Source organism: Macrosteles quadrilineatus, unplaced genomic scaffold (assembly GCF_028750875.1).
Source record: "Macrosteles quadrilineatus isolate MER2022 unplaced genomic scaffold, UCM_ALF_1.0 Scaffold_6__1_contigs__length_79288215, whole genome shotgun sequence".
NCBI classification, from domain to species: domain Eukaryota; kingdom Metazoa; phylum Arthropoda; class Insecta; order Hemiptera; family Cicadellidae; genus Macrosteles; species Macrosteles quadrilineatus.
Window position 1 is genome coordinate 76,874,904 of NW_026542599.1, and position 13,697 is coordinate 76,888,600.

The 13,697-nt window shown below is 33.1% G+C and overlaps 1 protein-coding gene across 1 annotated transcript in view; it reads left to right on the forward strand.

Moving 5' to 3' along the window:
- The window catches only part of LOC128996517 (uncharacterized), a 42,620-nt gene that overhangs the window by 16,708 nt on the left and 12,215 nt on the right, over window positions 1–13,697 (forward strand). The window contains exons 2-7 of the mRNA XM_054421896.1: window positions 1,995–2,245; window positions 5,977–6,138; window positions 7,483–7,666; window positions 9,232–9,375; window positions 11,717–11,841; window positions 12,746–12,926. Of these exons, the coding sequence (XP_054277871.1) occupies window positions 2,155–2,245; window positions 5,977–6,138; window positions 7,483–7,666; window positions 9,232–9,375; window positions 11,717–11,841; window positions 12,746–12,926 (887 nt within the window). The 5' untranslated portion in view covers window positions 1,995–2,154. The remainder of the gene's footprint in view (window positions 1–1,994; window positions 2,246–5,976; window positions 6,139–7,482; window positions 7,667–9,231; window positions 9,376–11,716; window positions 11,842–12,745; window positions 12,927–13,697) is intronic.

Consider the following 13,697-nt stretch of genomic DNA (forward strand, 5'->3'; position numbering starts at 1 on the left):
GAAAATGAATATTAATTTAAACTCAATTTTTATTTTGACATTACAAAACAGTTTGATTGCATATTTTACTTACTCAATTTATCGTCCTGTTGCATGACTAACGGTAATAGATATTGATTTATTGTCAACAAAGGTGCCTTCAATATCTTATTAATATTCGAAAAATAAGAAATATATCTTTCCAGAACAACTCATTGGAGCTACCAAATATTGTTTTTCATCGTCTAACGATTTATTAGCATATTTAATTTGTTATTGATCTAAGCAAAAACTATTTATTATGTTTATTCGTGTCCACAGAGAAGATATACACTTATAAAGTTATTTCTTCATTTTTTTAAAACCAAATTATATGATCCAAATTGTTAAAATACTCAAATACGCCAACTTAGACCCACATTATTATAGCCCAGGGTCGGTCTCAAGAGTTTGAAAACTACAAAATAAAAAGTCAAAAAGCAAAACTGTAAAATAACTATATTAAGTTTTGAAAAGCATGTTTTTATTCGGGATGGCATGGAAACTTTATTCAATTGAATAATTTGTAAAACAAATCATAAACGTTTTTAGTGCAAAAACAAGAGAACATTTATTGTACACATGTTTGATAGAAGCTGACAGTTTCTCTACAAAGTATAAAATTTTTTACCTGTAACCTGAGGTTACCATCGGAATTATATACCTTTGAGAATAACTACAAAATTTATAAATAAAGACTGAAACATGTAACATGTTTTAATCCTAGTTTCTTTGTAAAATTCCAACTCGACCTTTTTAGACGAGTTTCAGTTAGGATCTAACAAACCCGCCAGTAGAACAAAGGAGCTTGAAGTGAAGTCTTGATTGTAAATTGCTTACAAATTTCATGCCAAGCAAGTGGTCCCTAAGTGGTAGTCTCTGAGCAAACTGTAGAGTGAAAGGCAGCAGGAACTTCAAAGGAAAACTTATATCCCACTTAACGAAATACACAAAGATCTATACGTTGTGAATATCAACAAACGGGGTTTGACAGTTTTTAAGGTTATGACAACTGTTTGTTTGTATGAAAAAACTTCAAGCTAGGAAGCTTGATTATTTAAAAACTGTAGCTATTAGTAACAACACTTTTAGAGGATTCTTTTGCTAATGACATTTAACTGCATAAGAACAGTTGAAAATTAACTATCTAATCTTACGTGTGTTTTTGCCATCCATAGTTAAATCCTTAGAAGATTACATAATGAACATTAGCAGAAAAGTGAAAATTTTTTACATAATAAAAAAAGTTTATTGCCTATGTGGGAAATTTGCTAACAAAATAAACTGCCATTTTAATACAAAATTACAATGAATATCTATGGTAAGCCTATTTATTTAGTATAGTTTCTAATAATCATTAGACAATTGCCGGTGAGATCCTGTGAAAATTCTTATAAGCTTGTTTGCGGCTTTGAAACTGAACGCAGTTCTCATTGATCAAGCATGTTTTAATACATGAACAAGGCATAAACGTAAGCCAATGTGTTACTGGGCCAAAAGTAAACATGATTTAACTTTGCTAAAATTGAACTGTCTAATGTTAATGTTGTAGTATATGTTTTAGGGCAGTTACGTAATTTGTTTTTAAGGTCCATACTGGTTTCTGTTCTAATATTCGTGGTGCTGGTATAAGAATCAGCTTATTGACAGTAGTTAAATAAAAACAAGCCCATGGGGCGTAGCCCAAGGGAAATATGAAAATTAAATTATATAATAATGCATTGTCTTCCATTTGTGAGCTATGTTTTAAGTTTAAAGTCTCTAGCTTATCGGGAGGTTAGTATACAATTGATAACAAAATTTTTACCGGACAAGAAAGCTGGCTAATAAAAACGTTTAAAAAAGCAACAAAGGCCTTCTCGCTACATCCTACACTTTTTACGCATGTCGAGGTAAAAACACGCTGATCATTGATCCTATCGCAATAAAAAAAATAATTTTAAATATTTAAAACTCACACTAACGTTTTTTTCTAGGTGGAGAGGGTTCCGCATCCACAATGTGAAAACCTGTAAAACGATAACTTCACAACGTCACTGCACCTGTCTGGCCATGATGTCTCTTAGCCTCGCATTAGCCTCCCACGCCTACCAAAGATCCCAAGAGCCAGGCCCGAGCCAACCTGGTCATTGAGCCATGCGATACACACCCTTCTGGCTCATAGCCTCTACCCGGGTATTGGCGCTGGCTCAGGTCGTCTGGACCCCCATCTACTTCGAAGGCACAAGTGAGTGTTTCTATGTACACAGTAAGATTAAGAAAGAGTCTTAACCATACCATGGTGTTCAGCAATGCATAAACTCTGTTCTGTATGTTTGCTGTTCACGCCAGTGGCATTTTTACATAAGGAATCACAGGAGGAAAAGTGATATCAACATTCACCGCTTTTAGGCCAAGTTCATAAGTGTTGTAGAAAGAATAGATCCATTGATCCCGTCCCTCATACAACGAAGTCCACGAGACCAGAAACACACCTAGACAAACAGATGGTGTGAAAATACACGAGCAGTAGCTTGAGCATAAGTTTCAAATCATTTTCTCGACTAAAACAATACACCGGAACCACCGCAAGGAGAAAACGGACCGACAAAGAAGGACCAAGGGTCAAACAGGGGGAAGAAATAAAGAAGATGTGGTCAGTGATACGGATCAAATTTGCGTGTGAGGGACACGCAGTAATTGTGAACAATAAAACAATCTTCATTGACAAATCTCAAGTCATATATTTTTGTGTTGGGTGAAACCCTCACTCAATTTTTACTGGAATTTGCCATGTAAGGTATAAGCTATTAACTTAGGACCCATGGTAAGACCTGGACCTGTGACCGATTAACTTTTTGGTTTTGAGGTCCCCAGAGAACAAAAACACCCTTCTTTCAAATTCAAATATAAATATGCATACCAGACTAATGCATCAGAATATGTTGATAATATTTTGTTTTGATCAAATTTTTATCATCCTGATCAATTAAGTCGAGTGAGTAAGAAACGTTCACAGTAGTCTGGGGATTTGCAATTGATTTATAACTGACAAAAAGGTATAGAATATGAAATTGATGGAAAATCTCGCGGAATCGTCCAACCTTGTATTTGCCCGCCCACATAGCCCTTTGGCTTGTTCATAAAACATACTAAGCAAACCAGGAGTAATTTGTAATATTCTATAGTACTGGAACTAATACGTTGACCACACAATAAATACCACATATTTGTAATCGTCACAATACCAACCTCTGTTATCAACAAAAATATAGCTAAATATCATGCTGAAACCATACAAATGCAAAAAGTCTTAATACATTACAAACAGAGGACAATTTACATTTAATTTCTCTGCCAGACACACGGTATAATTGCTTCATTGAATATCAATTTCACCAAACAGATGCATAAACCTCCTAATGCTGAATTACAGCTTTAATTATTGCAAATATCCAATTAATTTTAATTAGAGTTGTGCAATTTTACCATATAGATCACGTTGTTTTGGTCGTGATTGAATCTGAGTATAAATCAGATCTGCATGATTAGTAATTTGTTCAATGGAAAATACAATTTAGTTCTACTGCAACTGTAAAGCAGATTTTCCGATAAAGTCCTTAATGAAAATGATTTAGTTGGTGCCTAGCTTTCAATACAAACAAATCGTTTCATCCCAAGACAACTAATAGTTTGATTATTTAACGGTTACATTTATTTTTAATGACTGGCCCCAGCGGAATTGAGCTTGAACAACCATTAAGTTGTAGAGAGGCACATGTTCTCCTAATATGAAAGTAAAGCCTTTGAAAATTTGATCTTAATAGTACAGTTGTAAATAAAAATACACTTAATGAGTCACAAAAATTCGATATCTTTAAATTTCCGTTAAATCAGCTAGTTATATTATATTATTAATGTGTCTAACGGGGTTTAAATGTCTGTGTAAATAATGTATTCTATTATGTATTTATATGTATGCCAGATAAGTGTAAGAAAGAACCATGTGGCCCTAATTTCGTCTATTGAAAGAAAGGTTTTTTAATTTCATCTCATTTTAACATTGGTTCAACTATTAAAATTTGTTGGGTTATACAGCTACAATAATTGACTTTTAATTACTAAACGATACAACTAATCTGTATGAGCCAGCTGTTAGTAAATCTTTAATTGAAATTGAACTTATTTTGTTTAAAATCGTCTTCATCAAGCCATTTGACCTGGGTGCCAAGCAAAAACATTCAAGTTGATAATTTCAGTTATTGGCTTGAACACGTATTTTTGGCGAGATGAAGTTTCCAACACGTTTCGTCTTAGCTGCTCTTGCTTTTAAACTTATTAATTCCAACTCTTGTTTATGCTGTCTTTCACTGACCAGAATTGCCAATAACAGATTGTTTAGATAAGCTAAAAAACAATTTTGTACAATGACTGGGTGAAAAAATTGGAGTAGATTCTCAGACAAATACTGTGCATACTTAATCATTTAAAATGCATTCCTTAATACGATTATGAAATAAATTTAATGTAATTCTAAACCTAAACATTATGATGGCTACTCAAATTTGTTATTCTTGAGGTTATATACCTTGTTGCCAACCTAACCATTCACCAGTACCTTTTTTTCCTACCAAGGATTATATTGGCGACAAGGTATTTAGCCTCTACAATAGTTGTTAAGTAATCCGGAGGGCAACACCTCAAAAAAAGAGTTGACAAAAAATAAAATTACATGCGTAAACCTTTTTTGTAATCAATCCCAATCGTTTTAACAGCAATCTCATTCACTGAATAGAATTTTGCTATAGAAGTGAAATTCCCTTGGTAACAAGAGTGAAACTAGAAAGCAGCCATTAAAGCTGGACTCAAATTTGCTTTGTAGATTAGCTCCGACTCAGCGAGCGTGTCGCAACCGGATAAAAACCTCCTTCTCTTTCGAAATCACTGAGCTGGTAATGATGGCTTCCAATATTTTACGAATAATCTGCAGTTGGTTCAAAGACAAAAACCAGCTTGTTTTTATTTCGTTGGCATTTTATAATGGAAGGCTACTTAATTTGTATTGGAAATTAGTTAGAGTGATGAATGGTATGCCAGTCTCGTAAAACAAGTTGATATTTAGCTGATAAAAAAAAAATATATATATTGATTAAATACTTATGTAGGAGAAAATATATACACTGTATACGTATTTAGTACGTGTTTGTTTACTTCTGATAAGTAATTGGTCCGATTGAGAGACGCCAATTGCACTGTACAAAAGAAACTGTTGAGACGAGTAAAATGGCATACATTTGGCATGACTGCTACAGTTCAGGAGCTAAAATATAGATTTCTTACGGTTCAGCACTAATCAATCACTTTCCAGCACGCTTCTTCGTCCTCTATTCAACATCTATATTATGAAACATCCAATAAAACTCAGTACCTGGGGACCAAGCTTTGCTGGAGGTATTTCATCAATCGTAGTTCAAAGAACGAAATTTACTCCCCTCAGGCTTTCCAACCCAATAAAGTCAACAGTTGTAAAGGTAGCATCGCACTGTCCTCCAGAGATAAATTTAAAACTTCTTTGGTTGAAGCTTTGTCTATTAAATACAACTTCAGTATCCAATAGTCAATGGTTTGAGGTTTGTTTTTAATCATCTATTATATTTGATTCGGCTAAAAATTCTTTTGTCGATGTTTAAGATTATCGTTGCCAAGGTAGTAACCCATAAGGCTGACTGCTGAACACTTTTGTCTTTAAATTTAATTTTTTAAGTAATTAGATTTTCGTTGATAGTGTGGGTTCAACTGCTGACTGCTGTGGGTTCAAGTGACATTTCCACCACTCCAGATTTACATTTAATTCTAACACTGTACTAATCTACCCATTAATTTCCACAAACAGGGCTGGGAAACATGAAGAACAAGCAACTATAAGGTTAAAATAGTAGTCTGAAAACTCCCGTTGATTGGACGAATTACATGTTTCAGATCAAGTAGACATGTGGACAGCGACGGCGGAGGGGTGCCACTGCAGCTACGACCTGTCCAGACATGATTGTGCATGTTGTGTCAAGGAGGGAGGGTGTCAGTGCGGGCTACAATCTCCCAACCGCTGCGGACAATGTGGAATACACCAGTACTGCAACAGTAGTAAGTGTTATTCTCTGTGGAATACACCAGTACTGCAACAGTAGTAAGTGTAATTCTCTGTGGAATCGATGAGAAGGAGGCGAAGAGTATGAAGTTCTTGAAGTAAAATGCAATGAGTTCAATTCCAAGGGTTGTTTTAATGTGATCCATACCATATTTCATAAAACTAGAAAAGAATATATTTTGATAGATCATTCTATTACTGAATCAATCAACTAGGGTCTATTAAATACAAACATTGTCTACAATTAGTCTAATACAATAGCTTAAAAAGTCTAATACAATAGTTTTGCAATCAATCAACAGTTTCAAAGAGAAACATTTAGCTGGATGGCTTTTATTTCCTAGTATGGTAAAAGGTGTATTTTTTTACTATAACCGTCCAAAGATTCAGCTATATGGTTGTCATTTTGAATGAACGCACAATTTTTCTCTAATCATTTATATCACTGAATGAAGTTTTATTATAATGTCGATCTATAGTTTTGATATAGTTATTTATTATAAAACACATTTGTTTCAATAACTGTAGGAGACAGAAAAGAATTACAATACATTTTCAAACTGAATAAAAAGTTAAAATAACCGAAACATACTTTGTTTTTCGTCAAACGAGTTTAATAGTTTAGTTCTCTACACGGTAATTTAACTTTTAAACAATGATCATTGGACTTTCAACCTAAAATGTGAATAGAATAAACCAAATTAATTTAGTTCACACTTTGTTTTCCCAAGGTCTTTGTGTTGGTTAGATAAAGAACACCAAGGAAAGTAAAACAATGGCGTGGTCGCCGCAACGCCCTACCTTCTACCCTGAAATATAACTCACTTTCTATTATTTTACTGCGGTGAAAACAGTCTTTTAGGTAATCAAGAGAAAGGTATTTAAAATACTTTAATTTTATAGTATTAAAATATTTACTTGGCTAACAACAGTCGACATATGCTATCAAGTTTAAGAATCTAACGATACCCTTTTAAAAAATATATAATTTTAATTTAAATTTGAAAGTTTAATTTTAATTTGATAAGTTTAATTTGAACTCAAAAGAAATTAAGCCACAATGTTTATGTTAAATACATATTTCCAATGAAAAGCCAGGCTTTTAAGATGTATCTTTTAGTTAGGCTAACACATTTCCTATTACATATTTGGAATAGGCTTGGCAATATTTCTTTTTTAATTATAATGAATCTTTATCCCAAGACATATCTGTAAATATATTATAGAATCCTCTTTGTAAACGAGGTGTGGTACTTCATTTTACAATCAGAATTTTGTTGTATAATAACTACTTACATTATTTAGCATAGTGTTTTTATTTGTATTGTATATATTTACAGTGTGTAACATCACTATGAGCTCTCGCAACCTGTACGAGAAGTCTGGCAAGACGTACGGTCAGATAAAGTCGCCCAGTGTGGAAGGTCCGGCCTTCTGTTGGTACAGACTGTTACCGGACTCTGGCCAGAGAGTTGAGATACAGATATACAGACTCGTCAACACTGGCAGGTTCAACGGAACTGGGTACATGCATATTTGTGTTCTTAATTCTCAACAATATTAACTATGTATACAAGCATTTCTTTTGGGGTCAAAAATCGTATAATAAGTTTTTTTGAGAGAAATTCAATAATAATGTTGACATGTGCTAATCAAGGTTTAATTATTACTCGTGGTTAAAATCAGAACTCTAAGCTTCCAGATACGAGTATTAATCAACTGGGCTTTGGTTTATTGACAAAATAGTTTTAACTCTCATACATTAACCCTGTGATTCCCTGTGATTATAATTCCGTAAGATTAGGCCTACATGCACTTATAATCAGTTATTCCTGTCACAATTGATTTATTTTAATTCTTACATTCATTCAAGGCGTCTTCTCTAAATGAGGTAACGAGCAACGGGTTATTTTCATTGTTTAGCCTTTGGATGAATCTTTTACAAATCAAAAGGTCAAATACATGTTTGTATATGACCTTATGTTAATAATCTTATGTTAATATAAGATTTTTGTAAATACATTGTTTTCTTACCCTTAAGCAGTTTTGATCATTTTGTAGGATAAATAATGTTATCAGTACGCTCGATGTTGGCTATTATTTGGCAGGGAATGATTGAGGGGAAATTTTTAAATTTAAGTTAATTAATTAAAAACAAAAATCATTTTAACTATATACATGCATATTTTGTTATGCATATCAAGTGTCATTGGTATTTTTTGTGCAACAAAATCAAGTCGTTGGCTCTTTGATTTTCTGTCAATTTTAAGTTCATTAGAAAGGTGCTTGGTAACTACTGTAAATAACAAGAACAAGAATATGTTTAAAGAGGTACTAACAAAAATTGTGCAAGTCCTCGACCATTGCATTTCTATTTAGTTTGTAGTCTGCTCATATAAAGTCATGATCTAAAAATTTGTCATTTCTAATCTTGCCAATCTAGTGCTCATGAAAAAATGTGTAAATTGAAGCACATTATCTTTTCCACATTGTGTAAAAACATAAACACTGTAGTTGGTATTAGTAATATCACTAATGTGAAGTCATATGCTAGGATAATAAAACCGTTCATACTTGTCATGTTGTACTGTTAGTTTCGAACCCGAAGACACTACGCGAAATGTATTTGACGACTCTTTACCCAGGGATGAAAAGGATTTTATCAACTTGGTAAACAGCTTGAAAATGAACCTTTAGCTTCGAAACCTTGGGGGCATATTATAACTAGAACATTGTCAGTAAAACGAGTGTTAAATCTTTTTATTGGTTATTTTCAAGTTGGCAGGCACCAATTAAGAAATGTCATGATTACTTTCAGAATACGTCCTTAGACCTAAACTCAGTTCATGTAGTTATTCACCGTATGTTCATAACAATAAACATTATGACCACCTCTTAATTTCCTTGAATAAATAGATGAATGAACATGATAAATGAATTATAATTGTAAAACTATTTCACGTCAATACACAATTATATGAGTACATTATTTTAAGATTTAGATTTAATTTAATTTGCACAAAAAAATCATTCATTTACCATAAATATTGTTTACTTTTCTAAAACTAAACACACATTTTTGGTTACAGCTGTGTTGGTGGGTTCGTACAGTTGGTGTCTGGCCTAGACTCTATACCCAGAGCTAGAGACGCGCAGATCTGCGGTACCAACGAGCGATACGCTCCTCCCATTGTTGTGTTTGAAGATAGAGGTGCCGCAACTCTGATATTTCAGTAAGTCTTGATTTATCAACATAAGCTATACATTTATATAACCCTCTGGTTACATCATGTAATGAAAAACAAGATTGCGTTATGTAACAAGTGCTAAAGTCACGTTTTCCAACATCTCTCTTTTTGAAAATTTTAGGATAAATATGCTGGCTTCAACTTATTTTTTTTAATAACTTATTAATTATGAATATACAAATAATTGCGGGGAAGCAGTAGTCAAAGTGAGAAACCAATGTCAATGTTTAAACATAGAGTATTTTAGGGTAATACCATTGAGACAGATGGTTGTATTTCGGACCTAGACTTAGGTTATATAATATAATTTACTACAGTAATACGTTTCTTAAAAAAGGTATCTTTCTCTTGAAATGTAGCTTATGAAACACTTTGTAAAGATTCTCACTGCGTTTGAACTATATTTACTACATTAAATATGTATATTAAAGAAATAAACGTTTTCTCAAAGAGTACTTGATCAATTTCATAGTATTTTTACTATTGACACAGATAAAAATAGATTTTTATTATACTCCCCAATAACGAGAAAATAATCTTTCGATCTAGTATATTCTGATATAACTACTCAATTTCCCCCCAATGTAACCAATAAGGCCATCGACTGTAACTGCTGAAGCATGTTCTCAAGTTACCTGAGCACAATATGTTACTCGAACTCGACTTTAGACAAAGGAATCTCCTGTAGATAAGCGGCTGAGGAGAGCACTTGATTTATGTGTCAAGTTTGTAGAGTTGGGCGTTATCTCTTGTTCACCTCCGTTCTTTGGATCTACAGTTAAACTCTTCTATCTTGGACTTTTCAAGTGCCTTCAAGGCACATTTGTAATTGAGTTATGGTTTTAATTTTTCAACGAATTATTTTGTCTTCCATACACACAGAAGACACTGTTATCTTTCCAATTTAAATAGTTTAAATTGACTTTGTATATCAAATGTCAGTCTTATATTTCGTAGAGTTCTTGAATGCATATTAGATTGAATTAATTGGTAATGACATTACATTTAATTATGTATTTAGTATTTACTGGTTATTTCATTATTTTAAACAATGACTCATCGCAGCAGAATTATTACCAAACTTCTAACACGGTTTTATTTGTCTTTTAATAAAAATAAAAAAAATTCTAGAATTAGGTATTTTAAAAGTAAGGAATAGCCTACATAATTTGCAATGTGAACCTAGGTATCCAGTAATATGGTAATTGTTGCTATCATTTGATCAAACTTTAAAAAGATTTCCTCGAAGCTAACTTGATTATTAACTTTAAATTGATGACGCGTAAAATGCTATATACGTATAAGTTAACTGTCATTACTAGTTATAAAATTCATAAGTTTGATTTTATAATTGTATATTTCATCCATGAGGCCAACGGAAGCCGTAGAAGTATTAGAAAACCACACCTCGCCTAGCCTAAACTAAATAGTGATTATTAAAATGGTATAATATTACCTGTTTCCGTCTGTGATCCTATATTTGTTGTATATAGCTCTATACAACAAATATAGGATCACAGACGGAAACAGGTAATATTATACCATTTTAATATTCAAGAAGTGATCCTGGACCAAATAACATCGATATAAATAGTGATTAATTCACTTATAACAAATGAATTAAATGCATGGAAAATTAATGCTTCAACTTAGTAAAATGCCCATAAAATTATACATACATTTTTATAATGACCATTCTTAACACACGTATGGGTTTTATTTAATGTCTAAATGGGTGTCATGTTTCTTATCATTCCATAACAATAATTCACCAAATACATTGAACTGATGACGAATTTCGTAAAAAGTGGTTTGTTCACTTTAGTAAAAAAAAGATCCTACGTATAAAGGGAAATCACACCATTACGTGTTAGAGGGTAGACAGTTATTGAGGTGACTGAATAATCATCGAACGTTGCTTGCGTGTTGTACAATGACTCATGTTTATTGATCCAACAAAATTAGTACGAAACAGCACTCATGGGTAATACTGAGCACGCAGATGTGTAGGACAGTTAAATTGCTAATAAATCTGCTCTTAACACATGTGATTCTATTCATTTTCCAGGCATAGCCTAAAACTGTATGACAAAATTCAGACAAATTCAAACCCCTTGGCAACAAGTTAACCCATGTTTCCGAGCACTTATCCACCACCAATGGTATATCAGTATTTCCCGGGAGTATGAATGCATTGTTAATATCTATCTATAAAATTACGAACCTTGACACAGCGTATGTAGTCCAACCTGGTCCTACGTATAAGAATATAAGGCAATAAATACATATTAATGTACAAGGCTTTACCAGTAACTGTTGTTCGCAGCATTGTGGAGCGCACAGAAAGGTCTCAGTTCCTAGCCTACTTCAGTTTCACTCCTCGCAACGGTACACAGACCCAGCCTGCTCTAGGGTTCCAGCCCAAGGGAGGCCGACGTATTGAACATACCGGTCAGTCATAGTGAGTACAGTTTAGTAGAGTGTAGAGGGAGTATGTTACATTGAAGGGGAGGGCAAGGTGAGGAGCTAGGGGTGGTCAAAAACACAATTTATAAGGAATGACGAGAACTTAGTCCTAGTATGAGAAAGTTACGTTTAAATAAATTAGATGTAAAATAAAAATAAATTACAGAGTACAACCTTAGCAATGTATGAGTGCCCAAAAACGCCAGGTTAAACATTTATATTCAGGAGCGCTCCCATATTGCTAGTTGTGTAGTTTAAGTGATAAACCTTAAATCTATAAATAATCTTATAAGTATATCATTATTTGACTGTTTAACTTTTCCGTTTTTACCTCAGGCCAAGGTATTTAAAAAGGATACAATGTAATACTTTACGAATAATTAGGTGGTATTTGATTTCTTCTAAACGCCCTTAACGATTTAATCAAGATCCAATCTATATTATGATCTCCAACTGATTTACTTTATATTATATACAACTCGTGTCTAATCCTCTTGAGGGTGGTAGTGAATTTTAGTTTAATAACTAGGGGACAGGTAATTGTTTACAACTAGATCGTTTTATTTGGCTAGTGAAGGCTTTAAATTACTAAAAAAACAAAAAACAAATTGTAAACAAAACATCACCTGTACAGTTCACCGGACAGAACTAACAATAAAATTTCCTTCAGCTATGCAATAAGGATGATAAATCTATTAATGGAGTATGTTTTATATATGATTTTATTGTGTGACGGTAGGGATATATCTATTGTTTTTGACACATAGTAGTAGACACATTGTTCTTGAACCATATATCCACATGAAGCATAAAAGGAGGGATTTCTTCCGTTATCAATTTTTATAATAAATGTTTACGTATCGCCATCAAACGTAGTTTCATCTTGCAGAGTGTGACTGGATGTACCAAGACACTTGGTGCAGGGATGTGCCTGGAGGAGTATGCAGGCTTGCTTCCCCGGGGTACCCTGGCATCTACGGTCCCAACAAACGATGCAAATACTTGATAACCACAAGCAACGCTCATGCCAGAGTCAGGCTGAGGTTCCTGTCACTCTCCTTGCCTACTGGGTAAGAAAACGCTTTAAAACCTATTGATTAGCAGAACAACAATGTTTTGTTGCTTTTTTTTACTGACAAACTTAGTGTTGACCTATTTATGTTCATGATGTTATGTTATTACTATCTATTTACTATATATCTAGAAGTAAGCTATATATTTAGAGGTGTAGGAAAGATCCATAAGGCCAAATACTTCCCTCAATAAAGAATGAATCAATGTAATTTATTTTTTTACCTAGAATTTCAAAGCAATTGATGTGGTTTATTCAATTCTTAGCAGTATCTAAAAAGCCTAAAATATCCTGTTTATTTGCTTTTGAAAAGCAAAATCAATAATTTTCATGATTAAGGTCAGGGGTTTGATATTGCCAAGTCTATAGCTGTCTGCTTTAACGAAGACCTTTGTAACTTGAGATGTTAATTTAACAAAAATGGACATTATAGAAAAACGCCCCAATGATTTCTTGAGTTTTAGTTTTAAATCCTAACATATAAATCAATCAAATATGGGTTTCAATTTGTATTTAAATAGGTAATTAAAATTAATATTATTAAAAATATTTTCAATCTCACTGGAGTTAAAAGAACGCAGTTATTCTATGTAGGCTACCTCCTGAAATAAAGCAGTTGAAATTACCATACGAAGTTATGTTCTCTCTGAGTATAAAAATTATAGAAAATGTCGGTCTTGATGGATAAATGCAAATATAAATCACACGAAACAAATTTGATAGGCACTTGTCTTAATTTATTATTGAAATAAACTCAATTTACATCACG